The sequence below is a fragment of the Pezoporus flaviventris genome, unplaced genomic scaffold (assembly GCF_033815535.1).
Source record: "Pezoporus flaviventris isolate CSIRO_AGI_PZ_B2104156 unplaced genomic scaffold, CSIRO_AGI_Pfla_v1 ptg000007l, whole genome shotgun sequence".
In the NCBI taxonomy this organism is placed as follows: Eukaryota; Metazoa; Chordata; class Aves; order Psittaciformes; family Psittacidae; genus Pezoporus; species Pezoporus flaviventris.
The window spans coordinates 34,263,949-34,291,559 of NW_026892555.1; the positions used below are offsets into that span (position 1 = coordinate 34,263,949).

The following is a 27,611-nucleotide window of genomic DNA, read 5'->3' on the forward strand; positions in this document are numbered from 1 at the left end:
CTAATCCTTAAACTTTATATAGAAGATGTAAAGCTGTTGACATAGCAGGCAGGCTTCACACCTATTTTGCAGTATGCTCTTGCTGTTTTAGCACTCATTTATCCTACTCAAAACACTTAGAATTCACTGTTTTCCATCTCTTATCTATTTTTCTATCCTTAGGAGATGGGAGGTGAAGACAAGTATATTCAAGAGCAAGACCCTTTGCTATACAGGATACTTTAACTCTGTTTAAAAGACACCCAGACCAAAAGGGGAAATACAAATGCAGACACCTGAAACAGCACGGAATTCTTTTTAATTACGATCAGCTGAGGAAGAGGGATGATAGCAATAAAGATGAGAGGCCTTGCAACTGAAGAAAACAAAACATGCGCAAGGAAATGCACTATATCCCCGTATGTTGCTTCATAAATCAAAATCTCCCCTAAATCATTGCCTTAAATCTCAAAATCCACTTCCATGATGCACAGCTGATTGGAGAAGCAAGCAAAACCCAGCCTTCCCACATGGGTAGGCCTCCGGAAAACAGTGTATCACCAATCTCCAATGTAGACCACAATTATGGCAATACCCTTCTCCAGTCTTTCAAAACTCCAAAGATACTTTTAACATTGAGTGTGAAGTCACTTTCGTTTCTCAGATCTACTGCAGCACAGAATTACATATTGTCTTGATGGGGCTTGGGAGGAGGGCTTCAAATATAAGGAAGGTCAGTTTTGAGCACTAGGAGGACTGAACACAGGAGAGACCAGACATGCAAGTGCTTCAGCCTCATCTTCCAAACTTATCTAGAAGTTGTAATTTTGTGTGAAGTACACAGGTTTGTCTCAAAGCAGGTATCTAGACTGTACAATGAATGAAGCAATAGAAACTAGAATTTAATTCATAGGCTGTGTCAGCTGCATAGCAGCAATTAAATCCTGGAAACTCACAATGAGATCCAAATCTTATCTTTAAAAATGCCATGCCGCTTTGAAGACCCCCAGATTTCACAGAAGTGCTTGTAGAACCAAAAGCACTGACTAACCTGCCCAATATAGGCATTAACACAGCAGAAAGTAGCTACACGACCTTGCCATGACTTTATAAAATTTACCACATGGGATGTTTGTTTGGATACAGCACAGATGTTTTTCATGTGTCTTACACTTTTAAGGTTCCAGATATGTCTCATCATTGAAACCCTCTAAGCACAATCCATATTCTACCTTTGGGAAAACAATCCACATTTATTTTCAAAATGATCTTTTGTTTTTTTTCCAAACTTGTCACATTTTTTATTTTGAAGTTTCGCATCATCCTAATATGTAAGAAATCTCAGCACAGAAGAGGTTCATTTCCTGAAATGATCTGAAAATCAGGAGTACAAAAACTGAAAACAAGGACATACAGTTTGGAATTAAACTAATGCAAGTGTTTAAATGACACAATCAAAAAGGCTAAAGTCCAAAATGAGTGACTACCGTCAAAGAAAAGAAAAGAACCAAAAAAACCCAAACAAAACCCACACAATAAGAGATACTATAAATACACTAGGAAAGGGGAAGAAAGTAAAATGCAGAGCTACTATATCAAAGAGAAGGAAAGCAAATAACAAAGAAATCCCAGTATTGAATACTTTCACTGCTTCAATATTTAAAACAAAATTAATTGTGGCTAGATGCTTAATGCTAGTGATTTTAAGAGGAAAAACTGCAAGCAAGATGACAGAAAGCTGAAAGATATTCTGATGACTTAGATATATTTAAGTTCACAGAATCTTGTGAAATTCACTCTAGAGCACTTCAGTGCTCTTTAAGAAGAAACCTCTAATCCATTAGCAACCGTCATTCAGGAAAGGAGAGGACAGAAAAGGGTGAGTATCTTTCTGCAGAAAGAAAAAGGGAAGATGTGGGAACTACCAACCAGCAAGCCTAAATCTGACAGCAGCAAGAATACTTGACAAAATTATTAAATAAACAATTTATGGTTCCGTGAGCGAACGAGCTGCCTGACTGGTTTTAAACCACAATATCAACCTTTAATGGATAAGAAAGGTGATAAGAACCATCTGACAGGAATTTATCATGAAAGAGTCATATCAAATAATAAGACTTACTGCTTTTTCAACAGGGCAACTTGCTTAGTGGATAAGAGGAGGAAGTAGATGTAAAATACTTCAGCTATAGTAAGACTTTGTTTACTGTCCTAGATGATACTCCAGTAAACAAATTAGAGACTAGTCTAGGTGAAATCACTGCAAGCTAGATAACATCTGGTGGGTAAAAAAATGCACTTACTGAGTAGCTTTCAAGGGCTGGCTGTCAGATCTGAAATGGAATCATGAAGAGGTCTGACAATATTTCCGTTAATGATCTGGATGAAGAAATAGAGAGCATATTCATGAAAGTGAACTTAGTATCAGGCTGAAAGTGATTTAAAGCACTCTGGGGGACATGATTAAAATTCTGTATTACGCAGCTAAATCATCAGAAAACATCAAGTACTAACAAGGAATTGTGAAGAATGTTTCATTTCTGAAATAACTCTATGAAAATCTGACTCCAACAAGACTGACCAGGTATATTCACCTCTGGTCCAACGTAGGACCCAGAAGAGCTGCAGTGTTTTGTACTCCAGTTAGAAAGCTCTGTGACAAAGAGAGGTACAGGACGCTGCAAACTATACTTTAGGTATAAAGAAGACAGAGCTCAGAGGAACCTACATAATAATCATGAGGAAGGACAAAGATGTAGGATTGAAGAGTGGATTTAGTTCTCTATTAATGAACTTGCACATGTGATTGGTTTGTATCTCCAGACAGTGAATAAATAACCCTTTCTGAAACTGAAAAAAGTTGTTTCTGTATCTGTGTTAAGCTTGCTAACAAGACTCTAAAGGAGAAAGGCTTGAAAATGACACTTGCACCCATCGCAGTAACACGGTCAGGCAATAGTGGAGAGACCCTAACTGGCAAATCAGAGACCCTAATTGGAGGTGGTTTAGCTTCCTAAGAGCCATAGAACAATTTACTAGAAATACATTTGAAAAGAGTCCTGTAATGTATACTACAATAATTAATAAAAATATGAAAATTGCTCAGAATATAATTGTTGTGATCAATCTAAAACATTTTTGAGAGAGGGAATCTGGACAAACTAGTTGGGTATATCTGACACAATTTGGAAAAATGATGAAACTCAAAATCCTCCACAGAACATTCTTTATTCAGCTCTTTTTCTGACCTCACCATCTGCAATTTCTCCAGTGAATCAAGAAGTGACATGGATAAAATTTAATGAGAGGAGAAAGAAAATATTTCTCTTTCAAGTGTTTCCCACACCACCCGGTTTTCATGCACCATGACAGAGAATACTTTTCATATTTTGATAATTGTTATTAGTTTTTGCTCTCACCAATATACTTCAGAATTCTCTTCTCTCTTCTACAAGACAAAAAAAAAAAAAAAAAAAAAAAAAAAGAAAAGCTATCAAGCTATTCCTCATCATATCCAGTAATTCTCAGGGCTACTCCTTACATTAGTATACTATTTTTAAACACTGCTCATGTTTGACCATGTCCTTTAGAGGATAATACTTGGCTTTTGTTAGGAATTAATTGGCTACTATGTTTTTGAGTATTTATTTGAGATGCTTTAAAATATTTTAATTGCTTTTGAACATTGGAAGAAATTAACTGGGGTCAAGGATACAAAACACCTAAATGTTTTTTAATGACAGGTCTGATCTCTATGAATGAGGTTAAGGTTTCACAAAAGTTAATCCAATCTAACTGCTACCACCCAAGAAGCATGTTCCAGCTTTTTCATTAAGCCAGCCTCTTGTGTTGATCTAATTCATATCACTAAACTAGCAGAAAACTAATGTAACAAGAAAGGATGTGCAGGGGAAGTAGTTTCAGTTAGCAGAAGAATGTAACTAATGATGTCAATGAACTTGGTCTTCATTGAACAAAAGACCAACTTCTTGACACATACTTCCAAATTACAATTCAGGCTGCATGGTTACATTAAGAAACTAAAATCAACTTACTGTGAGACAGATTCTCAAGGGCTTTTCCAAGTTTTTTGCTCTCTTGAAGAATATGATTTAGTTCATCAAAATCATGGCTCTCCGGTTTTGTCCTCCAATCCCATTTAGGATGATCTATTGACCTTGGCACTAAATATACACAGATATATAGATGAAGTTTAGATTTGGTAGTTCAGACTCCTACAGTAGAAAAAAAGCTGCACAACGAGTCTACAAGCTCAAGCACCTTGAGTGATAATCACTTAACTATCCTATTTTAACATCTAGAAATATTTTCCTTGGTCAATGTGAAGTAAAAATGAAAACACCTACAAATAAATGTGTACTTGGGATGATTTTTGTGACTTCATTGGTAAAGAGGAATAATTAATATTAGCAATTAGAATAAAAATAATGCCAGAAAAATATAACACTAGTATTGCATATGAAGGTACTTCATTTACATCAAAATAGAACTGTGTGTCCTAGAGGCCAATAAGGAAAAATGTCAAAATGAAAATAAGCAATTGGTACTTTTGGCTTTGCTAGTCATTTTATTGAAAAAAAAATAAAGCTTTTAAAACAACATTTATACTTTTTTTTTTTTTTAAATCATAAAGCGCAGGTAACATTTCATCAAAACAGTGAAACAAAACATGTCCCCATTGTTCATGCTGTACAGCTCTATTCCAATAATTAAACATATTCAATCTTTGGGAAGCACAATCCTGAGCCTACAGACTTCAATTCATTATCTATTACCAAAACCTTTGATTTAGTTTTAAAATGACAGTTTCTCAACTACTGAGCTTACTTTACTTACAATGGCAGAGAAGAACAGGAGTTTCTGAGACCCACAGTTAACATAGCTGCAATAACCCATGTGAACATTTTGAACAACTTGTAGAAATGAAAACAAAAGTGATGCTGTCTCTGGAACTCATATTTAACAAGTTCTTTTTGCCAGTGTTCTGAACGAAGCGATCCACTGCCTCCACCACCAAATGTGATTAATTGTTCGGCTGTCTCCAAACACAGCATTACCATTCTGAGAATGGTACATTCTAGTGAGAAGATGATGATGCCTAGTCCACATTTCCAACAGAACGGATCAGTTGCATTTATCAATGGTTGCTAACTACTCAAAAATAAGTTCAAAAACAAAGCCTACAGTGTCTAATATGTTCTGGTCAGTTCTGAAATATTTATTTACAATGTTGACAGCTACCAATGAATTTATGCTTACAAAATCCAGTTTCATTAAATGCTAAGAAGGAAATGCCAACTCCTATAGATCATGCAAAAAGAAGTGGTATCTTAGGATCATTTGGAATTTCAGAATGCCTATTTATGATGGTATGCAGAAATTATGCTCAGACTTCTCAAGTTCTGATGGCTATTGTAAAATGGGTTAAAAAACTATCCCTATTGAAACTTGCCTTACTGCTGACTGCCCTCTGCTTGAATATAGAATCTGCTTCACTTTGGATCAACTCCACAGGGAAGGTTGAAGTTAAGTCAACAGCCACCTTTTCCACGTAAAGAAATGGGACAGTGGTATGTTTAAGTTCTTCTGTCACAAAGAATGCAATTCCATCTACTATGGACATTAAACCAAGCCATCTTCAAACCAGACATGTACAGAAAGTTCAACAATTCAGAGTATATTTTGATCTGCAACACCCAGTCAGGAACCTAAGTTAGTATTAGGGAAGTTAATACATTAGACTGTAAGTACAGACATTCTCGAAGACAGAAGACAAAGGAAACATTGAAAACAACCTACAGAGATAAGAGTAGGAAGAGACACAGAAAGCCTCAATAAGGAGAGGGGAAAAGGGGGCCAAGTTGAAGTGTCAGAGGCCGATTCTGCTTTGTGTTCAGAAAAGACAAGTCATGTATTTCTTTCTGAGAACAATGAAAATAAAGAGCTATGGAGGTTCCTAGGGAATAGACACAGGCCTTTAGTGTCTGACTAGCCTCTATTCAGATGGACAGCTTGCAACTTTGGTTGATACTTTTAAATGCCAATAATTTAATTTATAATTCCCTGGTTTAGAAACTACTATGTTCAGTAATAATTATCTAAATTTTGATGTGACCAAAAATTGCCTCAATTCATAGACCCTAGCACAGTTAACTTAATTAGCACTTCAGTTTTTCTCATCCTTTTTCTTATTTAAAGAAAACAAAATGTTCTACCAATTACTTTTTTGTAAACTTTTACTAACTGTAAAAATAAATATTTGGTAAAGTAGAAAAGAAATTCTATAATGAAATATCTCTGGTTTTGATCACCTTTGTTCTATATTGAGATCACATGCGCCTTTACTGCCTGCTTTTCCAGCCACCTCATGTTCTCCCTTGAGTGTACCAACACTGTATATTCTATAGAATCTCTCACTCTAGGCTAGTAGCAGTTCAACAGACTTTTCTTTCCATATTTATATTGAACTCACCACACCACAGAATTCTTACAGTACCAACAAAATACAGGCAGTAATTTAATACAGTAAAGCCATGTAGAAAGATCACAATACCTTAGAGGTTCTGAAACCTTCCAGAAACCTTCCAGTTTCAGAAACTGTCAACAAGCTGGAATCTGATAACATGACAGTTTGAAACAAACCACTTTTTTCAAACTTCCAAAGGACAGAATTTATGAGAAACAATATGATTTTGAACTTTGTCATGGGACAGAAGCTGAACGAAATGAAGTTCTACTCAACAGCTGCAAAGCTTCCAGAGTAAGCAACAGTCAAATATATGAACCAATCTGCAGGAAAATGAAAGTATCAAGACTCTGTCCTTGGAAAGCAAGGAAGTGTGCTCAAGAGACAATGGTCTGATCCTTAGTTTCAGAGAAATGTCACACAAACACAGGAAGCTTGGACTGCATCTCACTAGTAGGATAGATGGAAACCAGTCAAAAACGTGGTGAAAATTTGCTCTGCATGCTGTGTTTCAGCAAACCATTTTGTACTTCAGTGAAAGTATATCGAAACAGATGTGCTGTCATGGAACATTTCTAAGTTTCAATAGGATTCGTCTGAACAATGATTATGGCTTATTCTGTTGAACCAAAATTGAGTGGGAAGTTAAGCAGAATTAGAACTGAAATTTTTATTACTACTAGAGAAGACATAGTTCTTCTTACTTAACTATTTTTCCAACTAATGAATGGATACTAAAACTAAAGTCTACTTCATTACATCAAGTGGCATGTGTCTGTCCTTTCACAGTATAAACTTGTATCTTCCCAACTATAAGATCAACAAGCACTGGTCATTTTCAAGTGCAGGGTTTTGTGTGACACATGCAGAACTAGGTAAAGACTGTATGACCCTTCCTTAAGATATTTTGAAATATGTGATTACCTTCCCTATGTATGAAGTCCAACATATATAATTTCCAATACACCTGTCACTACACATTTAGTAAAATCCTCTCATAATTTTCTGACCTTCCTTTATTATGCTCACTCAACTCCTCAGAATCATCATATCAGTAATTTTAAATCCCTCAATCTGCTTTTTGATTTATAAAACATTTTCTTTTGAAATTATTTTCCTACAATTAGTAAGATTTATTATCTCTACATCATAGCATTTGTATATGAGACTTTCCCATCTCATCTTAGAAGACTGTAAAGACATGCTTTCCAGTATTTCTGATGTCCTGGTGGTGCATCACCCCCCACATGCACATCAGATACATTCACATGTGTTATGACTTCTGCCACAAATCAACAGACCTTTAATTTCTACTGGATGACAGTACAAGATTAGTACTGTTTTCATCTGAAAATACATTTATTTTTAAGATGTTCTGCAGACAGAATCAGAACAGTTGCTCATTAAATCCTACATTTCATTAATATATTTGTATGACCATTTTACGTCTCAAAACCAAAAACAGGTGCATTGTTATTGAGCATAAAATTACTCATGCATTTAAATCCTACAATAACATTAAGATTGGAGTTCTCTGATAACACAGCCAAACTGGTCTACACAGTACCAGGATATTAAAAAGCTAAGAGAACAATGGTCTAAAGTCCTAGACTGACCAAGGACAGTTAGAAATACACAACATTGTAATTGTAAATGAGATATGGTCAGAATGATGAACTGAAGCAGAGTGAAAAAAAGATCTGTGATCTGAGGTGATGAGGAGATAAACTACTTTGCCTAAAAGCTAGCTGGAAAGTAGTAAGTCTCACAAACTATTCACAAAGTTTCGAATTTGTTCTTCTTCAAATACAGAATGTGATCATCTAAATATTTAATTTTTTTATATATATATATATATATATATATATATATATATATACACAAACACACACACACTAGGAGCCCTAGCTTCAAGCCTCTTCTTTGCCATATAACAGCAGCAGCTTCTGTTTAACTTTGTTTTTGCATACACCAAACAAGTGGTCAGATCCCTTGGATACCAGGGTTTCTTGTTTGTGCGTTATTTCAGGTGTGACTGAGATTAGTCTTACCTGCAAACATCAGAGAACATTCTACCTCATCATCCAGGACGTAAGACTTTTAAATGGTACTGGTCTCAGTATCAGTCCCTTAAGCATGCCATCAGCGATAGGCGTTTTTACTGAACTTCGCATTGTCAGTCACAATCCCTTGAATTCAACAGCTGAGTCAACTTTCCACACATCTTGTGTCCACTTACCCAGGCCATACCTTACCAATTGAGTGATAAGAATACTATGAGAGATTCACCAAGGTTTTGCTAAAAGTCAACATATTAAACATCCACTACTCTGATTACAGGACCAATTATTTCATCTAAGGGGGCAATCAGGTTGATCTAATCAAAAGTGTATGCTTTCATAAATCCATGCTTGCTGTTCCCAATCATATTTCTCTCCTTGCTGTAGCTGGGAACACCTTCCAGGAAAATTTGCTCAGTAACCCTCCCAGAAAGTAAGGTTAGGCTGATCAGCCTGTAGTCCCCAAAGACTCCTGATGTTTAGTCATGAGGAACTCCTACAATCATCATGATGTTTTAGTGATAATAGAACGGCCTTACAATGACATTAGTCTCCTCTCTCAGCGTGCTCAGAATAAATCACATATAATGCCATGTATTTATGTATGTCCAATTGCCTTAAGCACACCCTAATTCTATCTTTCCCTGTTGTGGGTAAAGCTGCACTCCTACAAACTCTGCTGCCAGTCTTAGGGACTTGAGTAGCTTAAGAACAAGCCTTAGCAACTGAAAAGCATTATTAAATGTCCTTCAGGCCACAAGGACAGATCCTTGAGTCCGTATTTATACACCGAATATATTCTGGGTGTATAAATTATTTCCTTGCTTGACATGGCAGAGTGCCCAGCCTCCTCTTTGTCCTTCTCTTGAGACAACCTAAAGACCAACAATCAAGATACCTGCAGCAGGCACACAAATGAAGGGAGTGACACGAAGTCACACCACTAAGAGGATAAAGACTGAGAACTTGAGATCTATAGGAGATGGCACGGAAGTTACTTTATGCCTAACACAGAGTTTGAAGTGCAAGCACACTACGGGAGGACAAGAACACAGCATGATGACAGGAACAGCTCACAACACCTTTGGCTACTGTTTCTAACAGTTTATCTCCATAAATTGCTGTTATCCAGCAAAGACTATTAGCTTAAACTCAGATTATGAGTGACTATGACCACTTCTCAAAATCTACATGCTTCTTTTGGACCAGTATAAAAATTAATGTGCCCATAGAAAGATACAGAAACATAGAATGGTTAGGGTTGGAAGGGAACTTAAAAGATTATCTAGTTCCAAAGTTCCTGCCATGGCCAGGGACCCCTCCCACTAGACTACGTTGCCAAAGGCCCTGTCTAGCTTGGCCTTGAACACTGCCAGGGATTTGAGTGCTTCTGAAGCAGGGAATGTGCTTCATGAAGAAGAAACAGAGACACATGCTCCATTTTCAGAATAAATAATCGATAAATTTGTGCAATTGGACACATCTACTTGTACAGCTATTTTTTACTTGTTACAGTTACTTATTCTACCAAAAATGTATCATACAAGACTGTCAATAACCCAAAAGCACAGCATCTCTATTGCATAGATCTATCATGATTTACTTTAACCATTGCTGAGCTATATTTTGACCTACTGAGGCCACTGGGAGATTTTTCTTTGACTCCACTGAAGTCTAGTTTTCCCCATCTTGCTTTCAGAGGAAAAACGGCAAGCCTTCTATTGCAGCATACTATAAATCTCTGATCTCATCTGATTAACCTAATCACACTCTGAGTTATTAAAAAGATTCAGCTATTCTGAAAATTTCAAAAAGCTACAATAGCCGACTGAAGAAAATACAATTTTGCAGTTTATTTTGGAGAAGATACCTTGTATACACACTTGGGTGTGTACCTATACATGTATAAGTATATAGATTGGAGAAATATTTATCTGGGTAAAAATTCCATTAAAAATCGAGCTTAAAAATTAAATTTCTTCTACAGCCAGTACACAGGAAGCACTGTATTTCATTAAGGCTTGCTGCCTCTATTTTTATTACTTTTATTTTACAGGTCATTGACAACATTCTCTTCAGTCACCCTATTTCTATTCTGCCTTTTCTTTCAGTGTACATTTAAATTCCTTCAGCAACCCTTGGAGCTGCACACCTGTTCTGCTGACTCTGCCCCATATCTTGAACAGTATCTGTTCATAATTCATAGTTTTGCATTGCCTGACCTGCTGAAAAAACTTGTCTTTTAGGACCAATATCAACAGAACAGATTTTACATATGCAAAATGGCAATAAACATAGAACATCAAATCATAATTGGTATCTGAATATAAAACTGTGCATGACATCCAGATAGGCTTCTGGTTTTTATCTGTCTAAAATTCTATTTTATCTATAGATGACAACATAGGGTATTAAATACTCAAAATTGAAGTGAAAGTAAAGTAAGAATCAAACTCTTCTAACATATATATCTAGCCATTTCAACCGCTCATACTTTGTTTTCCATTTTAATCCTAATTCATCAGAAAAACATACTATGGGTTTGGAAATATGCAGGAATTAATTATGTACTGAAGCTTTCTTACATGACTTGGACTCCGGTGATGGTGGAGAAATGTTGGACACGGCAAGGTCACTCTTTGACTTTTTAGGTTTTTTTGCATTTACCTGCCAAGGTTTATCATAGCTTCTAAAATCTCTCCTTGCTCCTTTATTTTCTGCCAAAAGAATCAAATCAGGCAATTATAACATTTGTAGGGTCATTTTTCAAAGACTTGATAAACAATCCAGAAAAAAAAAAACTAACAGTCCAAACTAAAGTCTGCTCTTCTTTTTCTCTCCTATTTCCAATTTATATGAAATTTCATATATTTCTTAAATTTCCTAAGTATCAAAATTTAGAAATTCATTAACATGTTTTTCATTAAACATAACATGTTATTTTTTGTTATGAAAATGTCCTTAAACTCCATTCATTCTCTTACATGTTTTATTTCCAGTGCTTAAAACTTTACATTTTAAGTAAAAAGTAAATTTGCAGGTAACTAACATTTTGACTATCAGCAAATATTTGAGATCTGTAAGTCACTTTTTAAATAAACCAAATTCTAAGAGTAGCTTGACATAGAATATCAAAGCTAAAATTTCTACTTTAGAATCAGAGCAGATATTATTTCAGAAATGTTTTTAATGATTCTGAAGATCTACAATCATAAATTATTCACACTAGAGTTCATAAAGTAGTAATAGCATCTCTCATTAAGTGTTGGAAAGATGGGTTGTTAAAAATGTGTATTAAGGAAAATACCTCAATAGAGGCTAATCTCAAGCAAAAGTACACCACGGGAGAGTAAAGGAAAACAAAGCAAAGAGAAGGGAAAGCAAAGAGGACAGCAGGGAAATCAAGGGACCTTTATATGTACCTTCCTTTTTATTGAGACTGTGATTGTTTCCACTCTGTAACTCCAACTCATGCTCACATGTACATAGGCTAAGCTTAGAGGCAACAATATATATCCAATTCAGTATCATCTACTGGGCAGACAGGATTTACTGTGCATGCTCAAAACTACAGAGTAATACCCATTCAGTAGGTAAACATGTATCCAGGAAATCATGGACAAAAGTGTGGGAAGATTATACTGGAGATGAGCCCTTTCCAGCATACAGAACATACCTGATGTTTCACTCTCTGCCCAAAGTGCAGCAGAGCCAGACAAGGTCCTCTGAAGCGGATTGCGGTTCCCCTGTTTCGACTGAAGATGATCAATTAGAAATGGGATTGGCTGGTCAGGTGTTTCTGTTATCAGTTTGGTCATCAATTCCTTTAGAAAATGAAAACAATACAAAAAATTAGTGGGATATTGCACCCAAACTAATCTAGTATTTACCAAAAGTAAAGGAGCATTTATAAAGGAAAAGCCTGTTTTCAACTTTGAAGAAAACAGCCGGAAACATCTATCTCCTCAAACTACTACTAGCTTTGCCCTATGAAATGTTCATGTACGAAATGCTCTTAACCCACAGAGTCACATTATCCACTGGAATTTACTTTAAACAACCCAATTTCAATTACCTGTTCAAATTTACCCCAAATTATTTGAATACTTAAGAGCCAGTATACTCACTAACAGTAAATGTGAGTAACTGCATGTAGGATTATTACCATAACAAGACAAGTTATCTTTGTCCACTCCAAGCCTTTCCATTCTTTTTATTCAAGTAGTAGTATAAACAATTAGGTATAAGTGAAAATGAGACAGAAACAAGCTTTCCATTTCAGAAAGAGAAATGTAACTTCTGAGAATAAAAAGGAGAAGACATGCCCAATCTCATGTCTTGTGAAGCCATTATCATCCCTAGTGTGATTTGTGATCACTATCTACAGGGAACCAAAAAAAAAAAAAAAAGTCTTTGCTTTGGAAATGGAACTCCACAGGAAGAAATTAATCTAGTTACTAATCTTAGAAACAGCAAAGCTATGGAGTCTAACTTCATTGAGACTGTCTCTCACCAAGGTAGGAGAAACCCTCTGATACAGATCACACAAAAAAAATCCAGATATTGGAGAAGCTCATATTTTAGTTGCTTGGCAACACTCTAACAGCAAACCTTTCTTTTTTCCTCTGCCAAAATGCAGAATTAGTGACAAGTGGAAAGATGTAATCTTGTGCTTCTGATAGACTAGAACAGCTGCAGGAATTCCACTGCAGAGAATTCTCTTACCAAAGGAAAAGTGTCAATCTGTAATAGCTGACTTGTAATTGAAATAATTTCTCTGAATCGTGGTTTGAAAATCATTTTTCTCTCTTAGATTAAAAAATTAATAGCATCAATGCATGTATCTCAGTTCTCATCATCTTGTTTTTTATTAAAGACATGCACAGGTGACAATCTATTAATAATACATTACAAAATTAATGCAGAAATAAAAAAGGCAGTACAGGGATGAAAAATTTCAGAATGCTTGTATCAATGTAAGAAAAATGATACTTGACTGTTGCCATCACTGATTTGCTTGTCACAAGAAAAAAAGGTCTTTAATTAACAGAAACAGACCTAATAAAATAAAACTGATTACATGATTTGTTACTTTATCCTGAGACATAGCAATAAAACTAAAGAACATAACTGCACAAACTACAAAAAGAAAAAAAAGTGCTATTTCAAGGTGACGTGAAATTAGTTCCTATTCAAAAGGACCACTTTTTATCTACTGTTAATATATTGACAATAAGGCCTGAGTGATCTGTGCTGTCTCAGAGTAAAATCACTTCTATTCTGTGACAGCAATTAGAAAAGATGACAGAACTATAGATACAGGCTACTTTTATCTCTCTGGAGTAACAAATCAGTTGTACTGATCCTCTGCACCTAAACCAAAAAAAGAAATAACATTCTTCAAATCATCATGAACTGAAAAGAGTATGCAGTTAAAAAAATAAAAATACTACTTATTTGTTTAATAAGCCTCAAACTGACTTGCCTCAAGCACTTTCAGAGATGGCATTAAAAGTAAATACAGCTTTAAGTCGACACGAAGATGACACAGATTGCAAAGCCTGCCACTTAAGAAAGACTCTTTCCTACAAGTATTCCTACTCTTTCCTACGAGTATTCTGTTGCAAAAGGGGAGTGAAGAAGCTTCTATGTATTTGCTTCTCACGCCATTCCAAGCAAGGTGTGAAAGTGGTCTCCAACTTACCCCTCTGCAGGATGTGCAAAGAACACCTCCACCCCAAGCAGCAGTAACAACAGCAGTGATAACAATTTCAGATGTACACTCTGTAAATCCACACTCACACGCAGGAGGTGTTACCTACTTCCACATCCTTCTGCTACACACACAGTCAGAAGTAGGATCACAACTCCACAATTCTCACTGCCTTTGCCCTCCTACCAAATTCTGCCACCCAAAGGACCTAACTCCATCTGCTCAGCCCTTAATGCATGCTCTTCAAGCTCATGCTTCCTTTGAGACTCTTGCCATCCCAGCAAATTGGCAACTACAAGGAAATAGGTTTTCTGCCTGCCATGGGGTGGAGGGGTGGGAGAGGCAACAGAAGCAAAAAAAAAACCCAACAAACTATAAAACAAAAAAGGCAAAAAAACTTCACATAGGTAGTAACTGTACTTAGCGAGCTCTCAGCTCATCTTTTTAGGTACAAACAGAAACTTCAATGAACAGATATTGCAGATTAGGAATGCCTGTTAGGCAGGTTCTCTCCTCATTAGGAAAATCCGTTGGGCTATTCTTATCGTAGGACCTAGTAAAACGATCGTAAACTTCTGATGAAATTACCCAAAGTTTATTTAATGCTCTCATCTGTTACTCAGATGACATCTTAAGAGACAACAGGAATAACATACTACATGGTACTCTAAATACACTTTCACAACTTTGAAATGTTTAAAAAAGAATTACAAAAGTGAAGGTATTAAATAAGAAAAACTTAAATATACAACAACTTACAAAAATAAAATTCCCTTTTGGTTAGCAACAGCCTGATCTGACTCACAATGTGCTAAGTAGGCAAGGTTTCACAAGAAAAAGAAAAGACCAACTAGTCTCAATGAAGCCGCCTCTGCATTAACAGCAGAATAAAAATGGCACAAGATCATTGAAAATGAGATTCGTTTCTTGATGAAAAATTCAACAGATAAGTTTCAACTATGCATGAAAACAGAAATGCAAGACACTTACATGTCTCAAAAATATCAATTATACTTTTTGCTTTTCCAGGTCAAGTTTCTAAGTTTCCTACTTGTTCACAATTTCACCTAATTCAAATAAAAAAAATTAAAGTTTTGTCTACCTTTTTAAGATGTTCTGCACAGTATGCATTATAAGAACAAATAAAAAATCATAGCAGACTGAGTCTCCATGCTGCCAGATGACTTGTTTACTATCCATAATCTCTCTACTCCTTTCTTCTTTCCACTGCTGTGTATGAATTCCTTTTACTCTATGTCCTTTTTTCTTTTCTATCAGTGGAAACTGCCCTGCTTTGCATCTGTGCAAGAAGTGAAGAAGCCTGTTCAGATGTCAGTACCTATTAATTCCCTTTGCACACATGAGATGCACTGCTGCACCGAAAAGGGGTGAAACAGAACTTCCATGATTACTATAGACCGGAGCACTAGTGTGAAATACATTCATTTCAGCTGTTTCCCCCACTGTATTGCCCCAAATTAGGTTCTGCCCTGAGAAAGAACAGGCAGAAAGGTGATATAAGCTCCAGAAACACTGGCAATTATCTCCTCGAAGGATTTTACCTTGCAATGTGCAAACCAAAAATGAAAACAGTTATTTCTACTTTCTTCTGTAATGGTATCTTCATATGCTTTAACATTCACTGTTTTATTAAACTATGCAAGACAGACTAGTACAAGAAAATGTGAAAGGGTGATCTGTGAATGTTTCCAGGAGAGAGATTAACGTACATATTAACAAAGCTCTTGCAAATAGCTCTTGCAAAAGATCTTGGGGGAGAAAAAAAACAAACAAACAAACCCACAAAAAAACCAAACACTAAACACCCTCCCAACAAAACTCAAAACAAAAACCAAAACAGGTCTAGTGACTTAATATATTAATTCTTTATGAAGATAATAATCTTTCACTATTGTGCTGTCCTGAGGTCCTCTATTAGTTATTCAATGCAGGCTCAAATTTCAATCTCCTTGTGACTGTCCATGCATTTAATACAAATGAAACAGTCTTCACAGTCTATTAATCCTAGGCCCAATTACAAGAAAGCTCTAATTAGCTATGTCTAAACGTACCTACCAGGTTATTAAGTTAATTAAGAGACATTCTATCTTGCCCTGTAATTGATAACAGTAACTACACAACAATTACAGGTTTTGTTTTCAACTATACAGACTTCTACAGACAATGGCGGAGCACGCATAGATTTTGGCAGTATTATGCTCCGATTTCATGGTTTAAATTAGATGTTTAAAGCAGGCAGAATGAATGGCACTGACAAGATAGCCGTCTCTTACACCTGACCAAACAAAGAGACTAGGTGGCTTAGCTTAAACTACATTTTGATGGGATACAGCTCCAAATTAAGAAAATTAAATGCAGCAGTCTTCATACCAATGTCAATGGCACTCTCATCAATGAAGAAGTAAAGGAAGCCTAGAGAGCTCCCAGTTGACTAGCCAGTGTATGTCCACTTGAGGTATCTAAGGATATCCACTTTTAGGTCACTGACTGTATTGGGTATATATCCACTGACTGCAGTGGAGTTTGGACACTTAGAAAACAGGAAGACATCTACATTTACTTTTGCTAATCACTTCATACAGGCCGCATGTTAGCAAAGAAGATACAAAGTCAAGTGAAAACCTGTGGAAGGAAAAAGTAAGTTTCATAAACTTTTGATTCTGATTTACACTTTTTTCTTTAGAATGCCTTCCTGATTTTTGCAGTTATAAAGTAATGAAATAAAAAAAAAATAAAAATCTTACTGGCTAAAATAAAAGCCTGCAATTCTTAGAATCATAGAATCATAGAATAGTTAGGGTTGGAAAGGACCTTAAGATCACCAAGTTCCAAACCCCCTGCCATTGGCTGGGACACCTCACACTAAACCCTCACCCAAGTCTCTGTCCAGCCTGGCCTTGAACACCACCAAGGATGAAGCATTCACAACTTCCCTGGGCAACCTATTCCAGTGCCTCACCACCCTTACAGGAAAGAACTTCTTTCTTATATCCAGTCTAAACTTCCCCTGTTTTAAGTTTGAACCCATTACCCCCTGTCCTGTCACTACAGTCCCTAATGAAAAGCTCATCCCCAGCATCCTTATAGGCCCGCTTCAGCTACTGGAAGGGTTCTTTGAGGTCTCCACGCAGCCTTCTCTTCTCCGGGCTGAACAGCCCCAACTTCCTCAGCCTGTCTTCATACGGGAGGTGCTCCAGTGCCCTGATCATCCGCGGGGCCCTTCTCTGGACTTGTTACAACAGCTCCACGTCCTTTTTATGTTGAGGACACCAGAACTGCACACAGTACTCCCAAGTGAGGTCTCACAAGAGCAGAGTAAAGGGGCAGGATCACCTCCTTCGACCGGCTGGTCATGTTTCTTTTGATGCAGCCCAGGATACGGTTGGCTTTTTGGGCTGCAAGCGCACACTGAAGCCGGCTCATGTTAACTTTCTCACTGATCAGCACCCCCAAGTCCTTCTGAATCTGCTGCTCTGAATCTCTTCTCTGCCCAACCTGTAGCTGTGCCTGGCATTGCTCCGACCCAGGTGTAGGACCTTGCACTTGGCATGGTTAAACTTCATGAGGTTGGCATCAGCCCACCTCACAAGCGTGTCAAGGTCCCTCTGGATGGCATTCCTTCCCTCCAGCGTATCAACCAAACCACACAGCTTGGTGTCATCAGGAAACTTGCTGAGGGCGCACTCAATCCCACTGTCCATGTCACTGATAAAGATGTTGAACAAGACCAGTCCCAACACCGATCCCTGAGGGACGCCACTCGTTACTGGTCTCCAGCCGGAGATTGAGACACTGAGCACAACTCTTTGTGTGCGGCCATCCAGCCAGTTCTTTAACCACCATGTGGTCCATCCATCACATTGATGTCTCTCCAATTTAGAGACAAGGATGTCATGTGGGACAGTGTTGAATGCTTTGCACAAGTCCAGGTAGATGACACCAACTGCTCTGCCCCTGTCCATCAGTTCCATAGCCCCATCATAGAAGGCCACCAAATTGGTCAGGCTGGATTTCTTCTTAGTGAAGCCATGCTCGCTAATTCTTACCTGAGAGCAAAAAGGTAAAAGACACTGCTTCTACCACCAAAGCTAATCTTCTATAGGAATAAAGGAAAAATACTAACAACCTTCTTTCAGAGAGTAGCTAGACTTTACATCTTGAAAAAATCAAAATTAAAAGAAGAAAATCACATTATAGACAATAATCAGTTTGGATCTCCAAATATTTTAAGTGTTCATGGAATTATCACCATGTTCCCTATAAAATAAATTACTGAAGACAAAGCAAATTTCCACATAAAAGCAATTTGCATGCCTGCACCATACTAGTTGTTTCAAACTAACCAAGACAGAAAAAACAGTTAAGAGCAAACCTTACAGGACTGGTAGTCCTACTTATCTTGTTTATGAAAATACTCAGACTTTTACCTGGAACTGACTAATAAATTTTCAACCAACTCTTTCTTTGATCAAAGCGTCAACACTATGAACTCCTGCCATTTCAGCTAGCTGTGCAGCTAAATTTAAAATCAAAAACTGCAGTACACAGCATGGAACACAGCCCACAAAGAAATTGCTTTAGATGAACAACTAAAGAGAAAGTACAAAGCTGATATGATGACCGTCATGTTATGGTGCAAACAGATTTCCCCTAAAGGTGGCACTGGTAGGAGAACTACAATATGGACTACAGGCACAGGTAATATTTTCATACTCTGACTACTGTAATTGAAAATCTCAAACTGCTTTTTTTTTTCATATCCCAAATCCAGATGAGAACTCTGATATGTAAAAGTGGCAAACTTTTGGTTTATACAATAACAATAGTAAGAGGGAGTCTGAAAACAAACCTTGAATAGCTAACAGCCCTCCTTAAATGTCCATCTATTAAATATCTGTACCAATTCAATAACAGAAGACCAATTTGGGGGCTATGTTATTAACCATATACTTCAGGACATTCTGGAAAGCAGTATGGAACAACATATTCTTTCCACTACAAACCTTTTGCAAATCACATAATCAGTTCCATGACTTGGATGAACTAGTGCTATCTGAGATAAATCTAACTCATATATGCAATAGTTCATAAAATATGCATCACTGACCTTACTTAGTGATCTGGAAACAAAAACCTTTCGCATAGATGAGGTCTGGTGGAGAATTACGAAGTTTCACCAAGAGAGCTCATAATATTCTACTAAACTCCATCATGCACATCATATTGTGTAATATCTACCTGAACCTCGTTGTATTTTTTCACTTATATATTCTTTGAGGGATTTCTTTCTCTTGTCTTATTTTTGATATTTCAAATACCATTTTCCCAAATGTATTATATGATTTCTGAGTTCACAAAGTAGCTGCAAACACCTCTGCTCTTTGGCTTTGTTATTGAAAGATTTCATTTCTTCCATTCAATCTCTTCAGACAAGAAAGCTGTCAAAGGAGAGACTGCTGGTACTAGGTTACTCTAAAACATTAATTACTTCTCAGTACAAGAACAAAAGGTTAAAGACATGCCGTCAGATATGCCAAGCATGTCAACAGTTATCACACTTTCTCCCATGGTTTTCAAATCACGAAGACTTTCTGTGATAGCTTACACTTTTTCAGCAGTCCTGTGTCTCTGCACAACAATCTCACACATGTGGAATTATGCCTTCCATATCATTATCTGAACTTGACAAGGGTTTATCAAACAAGGGTAGCTTGTGCTATAGCAGAAGCACCCTAAGATTTCCCTAAAATGTAATTCAGAAATCTCCCTCAGCTTCCACCCACTCTATCAACCAGTGGAAATTCTACCCTGAAGGCAGGGCACTTCACAGTTCAAGAAACAGAAAATGAAAACTACTGGTTTTCTGAAAGATCTGTCAGATTTCCATCAAAAGGAATACTCACAGATAAAGTCTAGGAAAGACTATTAAAACCTGGACTGATTTTATTAAATTGCAGCCATAAACCAACACTGACTGCACATCACTGCCTTTCCTAAAAGCTAACTTAGGAGGGTAGAACTGATCTTTCTCTGATCAGCTGAAGTAATTATTCCAATTTCAAGGTCTAAAGTGGAGCCACTTGTTCCTCTGTGTTCAATGTTTCATTACCACAACTATTAAAAAAAAATCACATCATATTTCCAGTTTAAACTTCACTGACTTTGCTTCTACCTACCCAGCACCTTTTTTATTTTTTAATTTCCCCCCCCCCGAGGGAGGGTAGCATATGAACTAAAGCAGTCGGTATTTTTGTGGCTACCTGTGGTGAGTTGCCAGCAGCTAAGTACCCACCATCTGGGGGAAAGAACGGGAAGAGAGCAAAACCAAGAAAAACTCATGCTCAAGCTAAAGACAGTTTAATAACCAAACAGAAGAGAAAACAAACAAAAAAAAACACAAACAAGTGATGGCAAGGCAATCCCTCACCACCTCCTACTGCCCAGCCAGTTCCCAAGCAATGGCTACTTCAGAACATTTAGCCTCCAGTTTTATTGCTGAGCATGACATTGTATGGCAAGAAGTACCTCTTTGCTCAGGTTGGGTCAGCTGTGTCTCTTCCCAGACTCTTGCCCCCCCCCAGCCTGCTGGCTGGTGGGCAGAGTGAGAAACAGAGAAAGCCTTGACCCTGTGCAAGCACTGCTCCGCTATAGCTGTAACTAGTGTATCAACACTGTTTTGTCAAAAATCTGAAACACAGCACCATATGGGCCGCTATGAAGAAAATCAACTTCATCCCAGCCAGACCCAGTACAGCATTACTACAGTAATGGTTATTGAGGGCTTATGAGGGACAACCAGGAGGAGAAGGCTGTACATGAATAAACACAACTGGTATATTAAGGGATTGAGTCAGCAAAGCACTTAAGCTTAGGTATTTTTTATGCATAAGAATCACATGACTGCCTGAAACCATGTTAAAACTAGCAAAGAACAGTCCTGGCTATAGTGCAGAAGCAACATACCCTCATTCTCCTGCTTGCTCCAGTGCACTGGTAGCTAGAAGGAGTATGCTGGGGTTCATTCCACCAACAGTGGCATGGCCTCAAAGAAAGCACTGCCAGAACAATTTTGACAGCAAACTCTTCAGAGTCATAGGTTTGATAGCCTGATGCTGTGCTCCTCTCTCCTCCATTTCATATGGCTCACTACTATTCTTCTATTGTACACATAAAGCATATACAAGTGATTAATAAGACTATTTTTGTAAATCACCACAGACTATCTAGTGCCAGCATGAATCTAATTAATATGTGCTACAGAGTCACTGCCTTTGCTCACAAGAACTTCTAGTTTAAGTCAGCTGTAAAAACACCGTCAAGAGCACAAGAAATTGGAAGAGAAAAAGTCAGCTTCAAAAAAGCTTAGGGCTCAGGCACACCCCAAATAAATTCATAGTGTATGTAAAGACTATTTTCTAATACCAATAGTTTCAGCACTGCTGAAATTATCAGACTAACTTAAAAAATGGTCAGTGAAACATTTCAAAGCAATCTGAAATAGATAACTTAAAAATAGGGCTTATATAAAATAACTGAAATTCCTGAAATAGGATTTCTGGTCTCATGCAGAAAAAATACATACATATGGGAAAAAAAAACATGCATAGCTGGAAATACTGAATATAGCCAGAATCTTTTTTTATTATGGGTACACATGCAAAAAAAGAGTATAAAAAGATTTTCCAGTGTTTTGAATATATAGAAGAAAATACACTCATTACCATTGTAATGACTGGACTGAGACAAATTGTAATTCATATATTCATTAATCTATTCATAATGTGTAATGCAAACTCTACCTAAAATACAAAAGCATTCATTCCTTCTGTTTATAAAAGACATCTATTTGCTGCAAAATTACATTAACATAAATCTGATACAGCTGTGATGTATCTTAGAAATGCACACAGTCTGTAAATTGTCCATGTCAGCCGGTCAAATTCATATCATGGCAAGGTGGACATCACCAGATCCCCATAGATGGGATCAACAAGATAACAGCAATGTCTCCATCAACTAATAAGAAAGAAACTGCTGAAGGAGAGGGTGAATCGAGTCAGTTTGCTGAGGTGAAAGCCATCCAGCTGGCCTTGGACATTGCTGAATGAGAAAAGTGGCCAGTCCTTTATCTCTATACTGACTCAGGGATGGTGGCAGATGCCCTGTGGGGGTGGTTGCAACAGAAGCAGAGCAACTAGTAACAGAGGTAAACCCATCTGGGCTGCTGCACTGTGGCAAGATATCGCTGCCCAGGTGCAGAACCTGGTGGTGAAGGTACACCATTTACTGGCAATAAAGCACCATGCAGCCACTTGCTCACTCCCTCCTTTGGCGGAATGGGGGAGAGAATTATAAAAGCGAGAAAATCTGTGGGTTGAGATAAAGACAGTTCAATAGGTAAAGCAAAAGTCTCACACACAAGCAAAGAAAAACAAGGAGTTCATTCACCACTTCCCATCACAGGCAGGTCCATCACATTCTAATGGTTGCTCGGGACTCCGAACATCCTCTCCCTCCTTCTTCCAGCTTTCCATGCTGCGAATGACACCACATGGTACGGAATATCCCTGTGGTCAGTTGGGGTCAGCTGTCCTGGCTGTGTCCCCTCCCAACATTTTGTGCACCCCCAACTGGTGGTGAGTAGTCACATTAAATGGCCTGATACTGCACTCAAACAACTTCCCCTGTGGATAGAGGTATTGAAGAAAAAATGACAATATGACATTTATATGTCAACAGTTAATGTTAAATTTTAAGGTTTTTTACATTTCTATTTGAAAAGCTACTAACTGCATGCAAAACCATGGCACTCTAGCAGAACACCAGCAAAAAGCAGAGCCTTTCTGAACAGCAACTTCCAGCTTTAAAACATTGAATCTGGCCAGTAATCTCTCACGAGTGTATATATATATATATATGAGAGATACTATATATGTATGTGTGTATACATATATACACACACAAGTACATGGACCTATGAGAGACTACTGGCCAGATTCAAGTGACTGCAATCCAAGATTACTCTCCCAAGGTGGCTGCCTGAATAGCTATGCTATAGCCTGCTGACACTTGCCTGCAAGTAAGCGGAAGATATGAGTCTGCAGGCTAAACGGGATACTGAAAACAGGATCTCGCATCACAGTCCCTGAGCAAGTGAATAGAAGAGGGATGCTATGACCATCCCTTCTTTTAACCATCCCGTATTTTAAATTCAAGATGCAAGCCTTGATCAGTGCTTTTTAGAAAAACAGCAAACCTCCACCTCCTAGAGTGGACTGAGTGCTCTAAAAAAACCCCACCAAAATCAATCAAACAAGCAAACAGACAAAAAACCACAAAACAATCTGAGTAAGTAAGATTTTGCCTTCTTTAAGGGTTTCATTGGTGCTTTCACATGCAAATATAACGTGATACATGGGGCAAAATGCTACGAAGTATAATGAAAATAACAGCTGTAAACAGAAAATGTTGGACTGCATGAGACTGCAAATGGAAGTTAACCTATAAACATTAGGTTAACGCGAACAAAGTCCATACTTTTGTTGCATACAAAGTTGTGGCAAGCAGCCTCAGTTATAGAAAGACGGAAGTGCTAATTGGATTTCAGGCTTCTGAATAGGATTGGATTCATATAAAATAGTGAGAGATCTGTTCAGCATAAACGGTTATAAATATTTACAAAACACATTTACCATGTTTAAATTTCACATTTAAAACTAAATATTTAATGACACAAAAAGAATTAATAATATCAAAGCCTTATTTTCAGTGGATGCCTGATGCTCATTCCACAGTTTGAAGTTTACTTCTGGAAACCATCCCCTGGATGTCTTCCGGGATTGCACTAGCACATGTAACTAACATATAACATACAACCCACAGGATAATAGACATGATGAAACTGCAGCCAGTCAAGCCCATGTTTGCAGAAAAATTAAAACTCAGAGCTACCAGGTGTCCATTATCAGCCACTTTGCCCTGTCAACTTGCAGAACAAGGCACCATACCTCTTACATAATCAGTAAAAGGCAACTCAATATTCTTGAGGAATAGGATATAATATTACTACATTTACTAAAGTCACATAGAAAGATAAATATGAGATGAATTTTTTTAAAAAATTCTGCTGTCTATTGTGTGTAGCCAAAGTTATTAAATATTCTGTATACGCTCTATGCGTTAAAATAATTATAAAAATTGTTTTCATGTTTTTTTTAAACTTGACCAAGAATTTTTAAACTATTCACATGGAAGTTCAAATAACAATCAACAACTACACAAAATGAAGAATGTGAGTTAACAGAGTTCAGGGTAGGGAAATTCTAACACAGATTTAATTATCCTGATTTTACCTGCCTACATAAATTAAATCTAAATTTGCTCAAGTAATGATCACTAAACAAACTCCACCAAAGATAACAGATGTTCCCTGATTGTTAGAATTTACTTAAATCGTGTCATTTGGAGATGTTCCTTCAGTACAGCAGCTAAACAATCATCAGTAATAGTCTAATTATAAGTTTTATGCATACACTTTGAATAGATGAATATCTATTCAGATATGCATCTTAATTTCCTTTTATTTACCTGTGAGAGATTGACTTGGTCTCATAAGACTTCATGCCTCTGCTGTAATCAGCTTTTTTAATAGAACTAGATGTTTAATATGCACCAACACAACAGAGATTTCTGAACTGGAAAGGTCAGAACTTGTTGCCACAGAAAAATCTGGAAATTCATTTTCACCACAGCAAAATACAAAGGGTTCATAGAATAGAACAGTTAGGGTTGGAAAGGACCTTAAGATCACCGAGTTCCAACCCCCCTGCCATCGGCTGGGACACCTCACACTAAACCCTCACCCAAGTCTCTGTCCAGCCTGGCCTTGAACACCACCAAGGATGAAGCATTCACAACTTCCCTGGGCAACCTATTCCAGTGCCTCACCACCCTTACAGGAAAGAACTTCTTCCTTATATCCAATCTAAACGTCCCCTGTTTTAAGTTTGAACCCATTACCACTTGTCTTGTCACTATAGTCCCTAATCAAAAGTTCATCCACAGCACCCCTAGAGCCCCCCTTCAGACACTGGAAGGCTGCTTGGAGGTCAAGGCTTCTCTTCTCCAGTAGCTGTGCCTGGCATTGCTCCGACCCAGGTGTAGGACCTTGCACTTGGCATGGTTAAACTTCATGAGGTTGGCATCAGCCCACCTCACAAGCGTGTCAAGGTCCCTCTGGATGGCATTCCTTCCCTCCAGCGTTATCAACCAAACCACACAGCTTGGTGTCATCGGCAAACTTGCTGAGGGCGCACTCAATCCCACTGTCCATGTCACTGACAAAGATGTTAAACAAGACCGGTCCCAACACCGATCCCTGAGGGACACCACTCGTTACTGGTCTCCAGCCAGAGATTGAGCCATTGACCACAACTCTTTGCGTGCGGCCATCCACCCAGTGGTCCACCTATCAAATTGATGTCTCTCCAATTTAGAGACAAGGATGTTGTGTGGGACAGTGTCGAATGCTTTACGCAAGTCCAGGTAGATGACACCAACTGCTCTGCCCCTGTCCATCAGTTCCATAGCCCCATCATAGAAGGCCACCAAATTGGTCAAATTGGGTTCATTTGTATCTGCAAAATTTATATACTGCAAATGTGGCTGGAACTCATTAAGTAAGACTAACGAGTGTTTTTTTTATACAGCATTTTAAGAAAAGGTTACCTTCCATGCAAGCAGTTGCTTTATTGACTTAAAGCTACTTGCATCCTTTTTTTCCCTCCACAGGAAAGGTCACAGTGATTTGCCTTTCACAGGTAACATAAGTCACACAGTATCTCATCAGAATAATCACCAAAGCCACTGCATACTACCTGCAAGAAGATGCCTGATAGCTCTCAAATGCCTCTGAGAACACACAGTCACATTCAGTGTGGTTCAGCACAGCTCACACTCTGTGCTTTTCTAAATGCAAGTGGAAATTATAAAGATTTCCTAATTTACTATTGCAAGTAACACTTTTATACTACCATCTGTTTTAACCTGTGTTCATTTAGGTGTAGTTTTTGCTTAAGTATATATATATTCTCTTGAACTTTGCCATTTAAAAAACAAATGGCAAAAACCCATGATGAAATCAAAATGAATAGATCTTTTTAAATGAAAACATACAGGAATCTTTTGCCATGCAGAAGACATATTCCATGGATATAACAATGAAATTTGATTACAAATGCATGAATTAATAATGTAATAAGTAGCTAAATAACTGTGAACAATAAAAAAAAAAAATGAAAAAAAACAACAAACAATACTGACCAATGCTTTCATATACTCTAGATCTTCCGGTATTTTGTTTAATACCATCTATTACATGTCACAACAGGATACTGGCAACTATTTTATTTCTGTCCTGGCAACTTTATTTCTGTTGGATATCACTGTACCTCAATTCATCTTCAGCCCCAGCTGGGAAGACACATTAATAATTCCAGTTCAGTTGGAAGTAAAATCCACTTGAGATCGGTTCCATATACATTTATTTCATTCACCAGTGTGGTTCTCCCCATCACAAGCAAGATAACAGAATAACAGCTTTTAAAATATTTTTTTTCCTTAATATTATTTTGCAATTTCTGACAGATTTCTAACATACTCTGCCTTCATAGATAACCTCTTCACTTCAAGTCAAATTAAAATAGGTATTCTGCTGTTCAAAGTACAGAAACTTCTGACAATAACTACCCCATCACAAACTAGAAAACAAACTGAAGATTTGGCACACATAGGGAAAAAGACACGCAGGTGTTCATTTTGACCTAAATGGTACAGGCTTAAAGTTTTCATGTTTAGAGTGCAACATGAACCATGTAGAATCAGGTATAAGAGGCAGTAGCAAAATTTCTAGGAGAAGGAAATATTACACTGGGTACAGAGATACCCACAGTCTACATATCTCCAGTCAACTTCCAGTGTTCCCTGTTTCTCACTGAAACTACCAAGTTCATTGCTCTTCCTGAGCCCTGAGAAGTTATCATCACTGTTTCTGTCTCCACCTGAAAGTGCTCCAGGCTTGTGGAACAACCCCCAGGCTGCCATCTGGGGTTCTCCTGAAAACCAGGCCCTTCAGTGTCAAGGTTTGAATACACACATACCGGACAAGGCTGAGGTCTGAACCCAGGAGAATGCAGAGCCTACCGAGGATCATAGGATCATAGAACAGATTGGGTTGGAAGGGACCTTCAAAGGTCATCTAGTCCAACCCCTCTGCAATGAGCAGGGCCATCTTCAACTAAATCAGGTTGCCTAGAGCCCCATCCAGCCTGGCCTTGAATGTCTCCAGGGATGT

General features: G+C 37.7%; 1 protein-coding gene across 6 annotated transcripts in view; it reads right to left on the reverse strand.

Moving 5' to 3' along the window:
• CUNH8orf34 (chromosome unknown C8orf34 homolog) overlaps positions 1 to 27,611 on the reverse strand; it is a 161,586-nt gene that overhangs the window by 117,036 nt on the left and 16,939 nt on the right. For 5 of the 6 annotated variants that reach the window (XM_061448320.1, XM_061448318.1, XM_061448317.1 and 2 more), the window contains exons 2-4: positions 12,203 to 12,350; positions 11,112 to 11,243; positions 4,035 to 4,163 (exon numbers count right to left, since the gene is read on the reverse strand). In XM_061448320.1, the coding sequence (XP_061304304.1) occupies positions 4,035 to 4,163; positions 11,112 to 11,243; positions 12,203 to 12,350 (409 nt within the window). The remainder of the gene's footprint in view (positions 1 to 4,034; positions 4,164 to 11,111; positions 11,244 to 12,202; positions 12,351 to 27,611) is intronic. The other variant, XM_061448321.1, reaches the window with a different exon arrangement.